General features: G+C 35.7%; 1 protein-coding gene across 2 annotated transcripts in view; it reads right to left on the bottom strand.

Annotated features, from left to right (window-relative positions):
* The window catches only part of LOC133630232 (netrin-G1-like), a 226,741-nt gene that overhangs the window by 69,375 nt on the left and 145,060 nt on the right, over positions 1-12,306 (bottom strand). For both annotated transcript variants that reach the window (XM_062021699.1, XM_062021698.1), the window contains exon 4: positions 7,602-7,646. In XM_062021699.1, coding sequence (XP_061877683.1) covers positions 7,602-7,646 — 45 coding nt within the window. The remainder of the gene's footprint in view (positions 1-7,601; positions 7,647-12,306) is intronic.

Here is a 12,306-nt window from a genome sequence, read left to right on the forward strand (position 1 = left end):
TTGAAGTGCTCCCCCTCTGGCCAACATATGAAATAACAGGTGTGTGTACACATTTAAAGTGCTCCCCCTCTGGTCAACATATAAAATAACAAGTGTGTGTAAAAATGTAAAGTGCTCCCCCTCTGGTCAACAAATGTCAATCAATCAATCAATGTTTATTTATATAGCCCTAAATCACAAGTGTCTCAAAGGGCTGTACAAGCCACAACGACATCCTCGGTACAGAGCCCACATACGGGCAAGGAAAAACTCACACCAGTGGGATGTCGGTGAATGACTATGAGAAACCTTGGAGAGGACCGCATATGTGGGAACCCCCCCCCCCCCCCCCCTCTAGGGGGGGTTACCCACATATGTAATGTAATGTAATGTAAATGTAATAACAAGTGTGTGTAAGAATTTGAAATGCGCCCCCTTTGGCCAAAAATAATAAAAAATTAAATTAATGCATATAGAGACATTCTGAAATAACGAAGTAAATAATGAAGATTAAAAAACAATTAAAAACAAAAATAAAAAAATAACTAAAATCTTACCTTTTTTATATTTGCATAGTATGTATATATTATTAATGTTGTAAATACACATCTTTATATATCTAGAAAGGGTGGTCCTAAAGAGGTAGGCATTTTTCGGTGGTCTCATGAAGGTTACAAATACAAGAATGTGTGTGTTCTTGTATGTCAATGCGTCTTGAGACATCAACAAGGAAAAGTAGCTTCCATATGAGGAGGTGTGACCAAGTTAGGACATAAATCATGGTCTCAATACGGAAAACCATTGCATCTAATAGAGAATGTCTAATTTTCACCCCATCCATCCATCCATCCATTTTCTACCGCTTGTCCCTTTTGAGGTCGCAGGGGGTGCTGGAGCCTATCTCAGCTGCATTCGGGCGGAAGGCGGGTCACACCCTGGACAAGTCGCCACCTCATTTTCAGCCCCTGGTGGGGAAATCTATCAAAATGAGGGTGGTCCCAAAAAGGAGGGATTTCTCAAATTGACTGTGTGTCGCTTTTAAAAGTGCTCCCCCTCTGGTCAACATATGAAATAACAAGTGTTTGTAAGAAATTGAATTGCGCCCCCTTTGGACAAGATTAATGAAACAAAATTTTAAAAAAAATAAAATATATATATATATGTATATATATATATATATATATATATATATATATATATATATATACAAAATAAAAATAAAATATATATATATATATATATATATATATATATTATTTTGTATATATATATATATATATATATATATATATATATATATATATATATATATATTGTTTTATATATATATAAACACATATACATATACACACACATATATATATATATATATATATATATATATATATATATATATATATATATATATATATATATATATATATATATATATATATATATATATATGTCTTAATTATATACACTACCGTTCAAAAGTTTGGGGTCACATTAAAATGTCCTTATTTTTCAATGAAGATAACTTTAAACTAGTCTTAACTTGAAAGAAATACACTCTATACATTGCTAATGTGGTAAATGACTATTCCAGCTGCAAATGTCTGCTTTTTGGTGCAATATCTACATAGGTGTATAGAGGCCCATTTCCAGCAACTATCACTCCAGTGTTCTAATGGTACAATGTGTTTGCTCATTGGCTCAGAAGGCTAATTGATGATTAGAAAACCCTTGTGCAATCATGTTCACACATCTGAAAACAGTTTAGCTCGCTACAGAAGCTACAAAACTGACCTTCCTTTGAACAGATTGAGTTTCTGGAGCATCACATTTGTGGGGTCAATTAAACGCTCAAAATGGCAAGAAAAAGAGAACTTTCATCTGAAACTCGAAAGTCTATTCTTGTTCTTAGAAATGAAGGCTATTCCACAAAATTGTTTGGGTGACCCCAAACTTTTGAACGGTAGTGTATATATATATATATACAGTGCCCTCCAAAAGTATTGGAACAGTGAGGCCAATTCCTTTATTTTTGTTGTAGACTAAAAACATTTGGGTTTAGCATCAAAAGATGAATATGAGACAAGAGATCAACATTTCAGCTTTTATTTCCAGGTATTTGCATCTGGATCTGATACACAACTTAGAAGATAGCATTAATTGTAATGGAACACAACATTTTTAGGTGAGCAAAAGTATTGGAACATATAAACTTAAAATAGATTAAAGTGAATAAGACTTAATATTTAGTTGCAAATCCTTTGCTTTCAATAAGTGCATTAAGCCCGTGAGCCATTGACATCACCAAACTTTTGCATTCTTCTTTTGTGATGCTTTTCCAGGCTTTCACCGCAGCCTCTTTCAGTTGTTGTTTGTTTTGGGGGGTTACTCCCTTCAGTCTCCTCTTCAGCAGGTAAAATGCATGCTCTATTGGGTTTAAGTCTGGAGACTGACTTGGTCAGTGCAAAACCTTCCACTTCTTGCCACGATGAACTCCTTTGTTGTTTTGGCAGTGTGTTTTGGGTCGTTATCTTGCTGCATGACAAAGGATCTCCCAATCATTTTGGTTGCATCTTTCTTTAAATTAGCAGACAAAATGTTTCTGTAGACTTCTGAGTTAATTTTGCTGCTGCCATCATGTGTTACATCATCAATGAAGATGAAAGAGCCCGTCCCAGAAGAAGCCATGCAAGCCCAAGCCATGACATTACCTCCGCCGTGTTTCACAGATGAGCTTGTATGTTTGGGATCATGAGCAGATCCTTTCTTTCTCCAAACTTTCGCCTTTCCATCACTTTGGAAGAAGTTAATCTTTGTCTCATCAGTTCATAAAACTTTTTCCCAGAATTTTTGAGGCTCATCTCTGTACCTTTTGGCAAATTCCAGCCTGGCCTTCCTATTCTTCTTGCTAATGAGTGGTTTGCATTTTCTGGTGTAGCCTCTGTACTTCTGTTCATGAAGTCTTCTGCGAACAGTAGATTGGGATACCTTCACTCCTGCCCTCCGGAGGTTGTTGCTGATGTCACGAACGGTTGTGTTAGGGTCTTTCTTTATAGCTCTCACAATGTTTCTGTCATCAACTGCTGATGTTTTCCTTGGTCTACCTGTTCGACGTCTGTTGCTTAGTACACCAGTGGTTTTTTTCTTCTTCAGGACATTCCAAATGGTGGTACTGGCTATGGCCAATGTTTGTGCAATGGCTCTGATTGATTGTCCATCTCCTCTCACATTCACAATTGCTTCTTTTTCACCCATAGACAGCTCTCTGGTTTTCATGTTGGTTCTACCTCTAAATGCAGTCTGCACAGGCAAAACCTATCCTACCCAATCTGAAACTGCGCTCAGACATTCAGTGCTATTTATTGTTTGAATAATCAATGTAATTGGGAGACATCTGGGCAACAAAACACACCTGTCAGTCACATGTTCCAATACTTTTGCTCTGATGAAAAATGGGTAGTTTCAAACAAAATGTGCTATCTTCTAAGTTGTGTATCAGATCCAGATGTAAATACCTGGAAATAAAAGCTGAAATGTTGATCTCTTGTCCCATTTTCATCTTTTGATGTCAAACCCAAATGTTTTCAGTCTACAACAAAAATAAACAAATTGGACTCACTGTTCCAATACTTTTGGAGGGCACTGTATATATATATATATATATATATATATATATATATATATATATATATATATATATATATATATATAAATAAATATATGTATATATATATATATATATATATATATATATTTATATATTTATATATGTATATATATATATATATATATATATATATATATATATATATATATATATATATATATATATATATATATATATATATATATATATAGACATATATTTATTTATATATATATATATATATATATATATATATATATATATATATATATATATATATATATATATATATATATATATATATACACTACCGTTCAAACAAAAAAACAATAAAAAAATAAAAAAATTGACCTTTTTTACATTTTCATAGTATGTATATCTCATTATTGTTGTAAATACAAATCTTTATATATCTAGAAAGGGTGGTCCTAAAGAGGTAGGCATTTTTCAGAGGTCTCAAGAAGGTAACAAATACAAGAATGTGTGTGTTTGTTTCCCCCCGACACAAACCAGCCTCTGACTAACGACCCTCCACCTCGCTGGAGGCCAGCCAAGAATGTCCCACTCTAAAAAGTGTGAGGAAGCGGACTGGCAGTGAAGGCATCAATCTCCCCATTGTGCTCCAGTCGTGGAAGCAAACAGTAGAAATGGAGAATAAGACGCACGCTGGCTGGCTGGCTGACTGACACACACGGCGAGCGGAGTGTTGTTTGCGAGGCGGCGCCACGTATCTGCATGATGGATTAAGCCGACATGAGCCCGAACATCAATCTGCACGAAACCGCCGGAAAAAAAAAAAAAAAAAGTCTTCCCGCTTTTCTTCTCGTTGTGCTCAAACGGGACAAAGAATCCGAGTTTGTGTCTAAGAGGATTTTGCACAGAATGAGATTCTCATGAGGAGACTTACGCCATGTTTACACTGCACACCAAATCTGATCTGAAGTGACACATATCGCATTTTTATTGCCGCTCGAAACGCTCCAAAGTGCTTCCAATCCAGTCCTGAATCCGATTGGAATCTGATCTTTTCAAATGTGACTTCAGTCTAAACGCAATGTGACCCGAATGGGATTTTTGTCGTCATCTTTGGGCGAGCTTAAAGGCGCAGTCCCCGGTGGAAGTGGATATTAAAAGTTAAAGTACCACTGATAGTCACGCACACACTAGGTGTGGTGAAATTACCCTCTGCATTCGACCCATCCCCTTGTCCCACCCCCTGGGAGGTCAGGGGAGCAGTGAGCAGCAGGGGTGGCCGCACTCGGGAATCAGTTCGGTTTTGGACGACCAAAATTTTCGATGCATCACATTTTAATAGTGCACAAGTGATGCACTATTGATATATAATATATAATAGTGCACAAATAATATATATAATCTATATATATGCTAGGATTTTATAAAATCCCCTGACGAGCAGGGAAACTTGCGAAACAGGCTTGTAGGGATGATAGACGAAATTTCCAGTGCATCACTTGTCAATAGTGCACAAATAATACATATAATCTATATATACGTTAGGTCAGGAAAAACCACAGAGGCTATATCATCCCTACAAGCCTGTTTTGCAAGTTTCCTTCAGGGGATTAAAAAAAATCCCCTGACGAGCAGGGAAACCTGAAAAACAGGCTTGTAGGGATGATAGACCAAATTTCCGGTGCATCACTTGACAATAGTGCACAAATAATACATATAATCTAGATATACGTTAGGTCAGGAAAAAACACAGACGCTATATCATCCCTACAAGCCTGTTTTGCAGGTTTCCTTCAGGGGATTTTATAAAAATGACCCTTGGAAGGAAAAAGTTTGGGCACCCCTGATTTAAATGATAACTATAGCCTACTGGAAAGTAGAAAACAATTACGTATTCTCCCACAAGCGTGCTATGTTTTGTTTAATTGTTATTACTATTATTGTTATTTTATTTATTCCTTTAAAAAAATACAAATGTATTTCTTTCTATTTATTTTTTATAAAAACATTTTTATAAATTTTTTTTTTTTTTTTTTAAACAAAATACAACGGTATTTCCTTCCCCCCCCCCCCCCCTCAAAATTAGATATTTGAATTGTGATCGTCTGAGACCAGCCACCCGGACAGCTGCTGCAACAATCGGTTTGCGTAACCAAAGTCTATGTATATTTGTTCTGTCTAGTAAAAAAAAAAAATGTTTTTATTTTTTATAAAAACATTTTTATAATTTTTTTTAATTTTTTTTTTTTAACAAAATACAACGGTATTTCCTCCCCCCCCCACCCCCGTCAAAATTAGATATTTGAATTGTGATCGTCTGAGACCAGCCACCCGGACAGCTGCTGCAACAATCGGTTTGCGTAACCAAAGTCTATGTATATTTGTTAATTCTAAAAAATAAAAAATGTTTTTATTTTTTATAAAAACTTTTTTATAAAAAATGTTTTTATTTTTTTTAACAAAATACAACGGTATTTCCTTCCCCCCCCTCAAAATTAGATATTTGAATTGTGATTGTCTGAGACCAGCCACCCGGACAGCTGCTACAACAATCGGTTTGCCTAACCAAAGTCAATGTATATTTGTTCTGTCTAGTAAAAAAAAAAAAGTTTTTTATCTTTTATAAAAACAATTTTATAAAAAATGTTTTTATTTTTTTTAACAAAATACAACGGTATTTCCTTTTTCCCCCCTCAAAATTAGATATTTGAATTGTGATCGTCTGAGACCAGCCACCCGGACAGCTGCTGAAACAATCGGTTTGCGTAACCAAAGTCTATGTATATTTGTTCTGTCTAGTAAAAAAAAAAAAGTTTTTATTTTTTATAAAAACATTTTTATAAATTTTTTTAATTTTTTTTTTAACAAAATACAACGGTATTTCCTTTTTCCCCCCCCTCAAAATTAGATATTTGAATTGTGATCGTCTGAGACCAGCCACCCGGACAGCTGCTGCAACAATCGGTTTGCGTAACCAAAGTCTATGTATATTTGTTCTGTCTAGTAAAAAAAAACAAGTTTTTATTTTTTATAAAAACATTTTTATTAAAAATGTTTTCATTTTTTTTAACAAAATACAACGGTATTTCCTTTTTTTCCCCCCCTCAAAATTAGATATTTGTATTGTGATCGTCTGAGACCAGCCACCCGGACAGCTGCTACAACAATCGGTTTGCGTAACCAAAGTCTATGTATATTTGTTCTGTCTAGTAAAAAAAAAAAAAGTTTTTCTTTTTTATAAAAACATTTTTATTAATTTTTTTAATTTTTTTTTTAACAAAATACAACAGTATTTCATTTTTCTCCCCTCAAAATTTGATATTTGAATTGTGATCGTCTGAGACCAGCCACCCGGACAGCTGCTGCAACAATCGGTTTGCGTAACCAAAGTCTATGTATATTTGTTCTGTCTAGTAAAAAAAAAAATGTTTTTATTTTTTATAAAAACATTTTTATAAATTTTTTAAATTTTTTTTTTAACAAAATACAACAGTATTTCATTTTTTCCCCCTCAAAATTAGATATTTGAATTGTGATTGTCTGAGACCAACCACCCGGACAGCTGCTGCAACAATCGGTTTGCGTAACCAAAGTCTATATATATTTGTTCTGTCTAGTAAAAAAACTAATCATTCAATAAAAAACGGCCAGAGTATGAATTGAAATAATCACTTAACCTGTGTTTATTCATTTAAAAATGATTATAAATCTGCAAAGTTTTCCTTTACTTCAGAGTGTTCAGTAGCGATGAGCTGATACACGTAGAATTAATAGTGAATACATAATTATTACTATGATAATAATTTTATTAGTGCACCTCCTGGAAGTTAGGCTTCCCTCTCTCTTTAAAAACTGGTGACTGGTGTTTGTCACGTCAATCCAGGGTCCTTGAACGCACCACAATTATGTGCAAGGAGTTGCAAAACGGCGCATCCCAAGAGCGTTTTGCGTTTCTACAAATCTGTGAAAACAACTGAAAAGTAACACTTGCACAATCGGAGTTGCCTACCTTCTTTTCGGTTAGCGACACCTAGGGACGAGACATTCGGCCGCACTGCGTGCAATTGAGAGAAACCATCAGTTATTCATGTGCACTTGTGTGATGCGCTTAACAGCCTAAAAGGGGGGGTGTGGGAGGGGCTAATGTGGTAGTGAACACACAACTGGGGGACACGCACAAAATCCGGCATGAGTCAAACCAGTAGAGAGCGGATGCAATGTGGCACAGCTTGACATGGACGAGCAACGCCATGAATCCAGTTAGAGGACGCCGGGGGAGACGCCGTGTGCAATCGGCGTGACTTGCACGGCGTGTGTTGTGTGTGTTTATGGCCATGGTGAGTGACAACTTAGAAGAAAATACGAAAAAAACCACCAAAAAAACCCCCACCCTGGACTAAGTCTTTGAGTCATGGTTTATGCAAGCGGGTCTAAGCTATTAATGGCAAACCAAGACGTTCGGGGGGCATTTTGTTTAATTCATCACATCGACTATGTGATCAATATCTAATTACAGTGTGTTTCTGGTGGAGGAATAACAATGAATAAATAATGGCAGGTGTGGGGACGTGGAATGACATATTTCTGTGGGAGGAGTACACATACCTGTATTTCCACACGGGAGGGGAAATACTCCATGTGCGTGAGAATGGAGGGGGGCTCAGGCAATACATTCCCTCCTCATGCCCCTCCAATTTTGTTTTATTTATGGGATCATTCCTTTGTCCTGTGACTGCATCAATCGTGCACCTTCAGGTAGTTAGCGCCAAGCCTATGAATCAGTTGTGGTGTGAGCATTGGTGCATTTGAAGTTTGCTGTCCACCCCAACTGAATAATACATCGGCCGTGAGGTTGGCAGGCGGTGACGAGCACTTTTAACACCCTGAACCTTTGCATGTATCGTTTTAAACTGCCGTCCCTTTCTATTATTACTTCTCATCTCCCTTCAATTGGATTCAGGCACTGGTGAATTAGTGTTTTGTTTTTATTTTATTTGAATGAAGCAAAAAAGGTCCCATATTATACATTCTTTTTGTGCCTAAAGCTGTGCAATATACCGGACTTGTTCTCAAAATAGTTTTTACCATTTTGCACCTTTATGCAGATCCTTAATCCAATCATTTTTCTAGTACTTCGGTAGTCGTAGTGTTTTCTTCAATTGAGTCTTTCAGATTTTTTCAAACATTAGGCTTCCCGGCGGGCACAAGACATTGATGCAACGTTGATTATGCAAACATGTCCTTTAAAAAAAAAGACTTCTAAACAACGATGCAAAAGAGTTGTGTTTGTAAATTGAGACAACGTTGATGTCTGACGTTGGATCCACGTTGTTGGTTGGGAAATGACCAACATTCGATGGTAAAATCAAGGTAAGAACCCAACATTGATTAAACGTCGTCAAAGAGCGTGTTGTTTCAACGTTGAATTTCTGTTGAAGAATGTTGGTTGGGAAATGACCAACATTTAATGGTCAGATCGTCAGGACCCGACATTGATTAAACGTCGTCAAAAAGCATGTTGTTTCAACGTTGTATTTGTGATGTACAATATTGATTAGAAAATGACCAAAATTCAATGGTCAACTCAACGTCAGAACCCAACATTGATTAAACGTCGTCAAAAAGCATGTTGTTTCGACGTTGTAGAATATTGGTTGGGAAATGACCAAAATTAAATGGTCAACTCAACGTCAGAACCCAACATTGATTAAGTGCCGTCCAAAAGCATGTTGTTTCAACGTTGTATTTGTGTTGAAGAATATTGGTTGGGAAATGACCAAACTTCAATGGTCAAATCAACGTCAAAACCAGACATTGATTAAACGTTGTCAAAAAGCGTTTTGCTTCAACGTTGTATTTGTGTTGTAGAATATTGGTTGGGAAATGACCAAAATTCAATGGTCAAATCAACGTCAGAACCCAACATTGATTAAACGTCGTCAAAAAGCATTTTGTTTCAGCGTTGTAGAATATTGGTTGGGAAATGACCAAACTTCAATGGTCAGATGTCAGACCCCAACATTGATTAAACGTTGTCAAAAAACATGTTGTTTCAAAGTTGTATTTGTGTTGTACAATATTGATTAGAAAATGACCAAAATTAAAAGTTCAACTCAACGTCAGAACCCAACATTGATTAAATGTCGTCAAAAAGCATGTTGTTTCAACGTTGTATTTGTGTTGCAGAATATTGGTTGGGAAATGACCAAAATTCAAAGATCAAATCAATGTCAGAACCCAACATTAATTAAATGTTGTCAAAAAGCATGTTGTTGTAGAATATTGGTTGGGAAATTACCAAAATTCAATAGTCAAATCAACGTCAGAACCCAACATTGGATTAAACGTTGTCAAAAAGCATGTTGTTTCAAAGTTGAATTTGTGTTGTAGAATATTGATTAGAAAATGACCAAAATTCAATGGTCAACTCAACGTCAGAACCCAAAATTGATTAAATGTCGTCAAACAACATGTTGTTTCAACGTTGTATTTGTGTTGAAGAATATTGGTTGGGAAATTACCAAAATTCAATGGTAAAATCAACGTCAGAACCCAACATTGGTTTAATGTCGTCAAAAAGCATGTTGTTTCAACGTTAGGTTTAAGTTGTAGAATATTGGTTGGGAAATGACCAAAATTCAATGGTAAAATCAACGTCAGAACCCTCATTGATTAAATGTCGTCAAAAAGCATGTTGTTTCAACGTTGAATTTCTGTTGAAGAATATTGTTTGGGAAATGACCAACATTTAATGGTCAGATCGTCAGGACCCAACATTGATTAAACGTCGTCAAAAAGCATGTTGTTTCAACGTTGCAGAATTTTGGTTGGGAAATGACCAAACTTCAATGGTCAGATGTCAGAACCCAACATTGATTAAATGTTGTCCAAAAACATGTTTTTTCAAAGTTGTATTTGTGTTGTAGAATATTGATTAGAAAATGACCAAAATTCAAAGGTCAACTCAACGTCAGAACCCAACATTGATTAAATGTCGTCAAAAAGCATGTTGTTTCAACGTTAGGTTTAAGTTGTAGAATATTGGTTGGGAAATGACCAAAATTCGATGGTCAAATCGACGTCAGAACCCTACATTGATTAAACGTCGTCAAAAAGCATGTTGTTTTAACGTTGTATTTGTGTTGTATAATATTGGTTGGGAAATGACTAAAATTCAATGGTCTACTCAACATCAGAACCCAACATTGATTAAATGTCGTCAAAAAGCATGTTGTTTCAACGTTAGGTTTAAGTTGTAGAATATTGGTTGGGAAATGACCAAAATTCAATGGTCAAATCGACGTCAGAACCTGACATTAATTAAACGTCGTCAAAAAGCATGTTGTTTTAACGTTGTATTTGTGTTGTAGAATATTGGTTGGGAAATGACCAAAATTCAATGGTCAAATCAACGTCAGAACCCAACATTGATTAAACGTCGTCAAAAAGCATGTTGTTTCAACGTTGTAGAATTTTGGTTGGGAAATGACCAAACTTCAATGGTCAGATGTCAGAACCCAACATTGATTAAATGTTGTCCAAAAACATGTTGTTTCAATGTTGTATTTGTGTTGTAGAATATTGATTAGAAAATGACCAAAATTCAATGGTCAACTCAACGTCAGAACCCAACACTGATTAAAAGTCATCAAAAAGCATGTTGTTTCAACGTTGTATTTGTGTTGTAGAATATTGGTTGGGAAATGACCAAAATTCAATGGTCAAATCAACGTCAGAACCCAACATTGATTAAATGTCGTCAAAAAGCATGTTGTTTCAACGTTAGGTTTGTGTTGAAGAATATTGGTTGGGAAATTACCAAAATTTGATCGTAAAATCAACACCAGGATCCAACATTGATTAAATGTTGTCAAAAAGTATGTTGTTTCAACGTTGTATTTGTGATGTAGAAAATTGATTGGGAAATGACCAAAATTCAATGGTCAAATCAACGTCACAATCTGACATTGAATAAACATCGTCAAAAAGCATGTTGTTTCAACGTTGTATTTGGGTTGAAGAATATTGGTTGGGAAATGACCAAAATTCAATGGTCAAATCAACATCAGAACCCAACATTGAATAAATGTTGTCAAAAAGCATGTTGTTTCAACATTGTATTTGTGTTGTAGAATATTGGTTGGGAAATGACCAAAATTCAATGGTCAGATTGTCAGAACCCAACATTGATTAAACATTGTCAAAAAGCATGTTGTTTCAACGTTGTATTTGTGTTATAGAATATTGGTTGGGAAATGACCAGAATTCGATGTTAAAATCAACGTCAGAACCCAACATTGATTAAATGTCGTCAAAAAGCATGTTGTTTCAACGTTATTTTTAAGTTGCTCGACATCAGGACCTATATCAACAAGTTCCTAATATCTTGTGCCTGCTGGGTTATCTTTTTGCACAAATATTCACAGTTTGTGTGCTGGTTCTGTTTTTATAGTCCGTCCTTTCCTTTACGCGGACCACACACTGTGCGTAGGGCCCCGTGATCCGTGGGGGCATTTTGCGTAAATAAGCGCATGTAAGATCAATGAATAAATGACAGGGCGCTTTATATGAAATTCTACCGCCAACTTATCCCTTGTCCCTTCCTGATCCGTTTCTGATAAAAAAATATAATGGCAGATCTCCCCATGAATTCGTATTGTACCCCCGGTGGTGCACAATGTTATTGCTAGACTTTTAACCAGTACAGCGGTACC

Source organism: Entelurus aequoreus, linkage group LG15, assembly GCF_033978785.1.
Source record: "Entelurus aequoreus isolate RoL-2023_Sb linkage group LG15, RoL_Eaeq_v1.1, whole genome shotgun sequence".
Classification (NCBI taxonomy): domain Eukaryota; kingdom Metazoa; phylum Chordata; class Actinopteri; order Syngnathiformes; family Syngnathidae; genus Entelurus; species Entelurus aequoreus.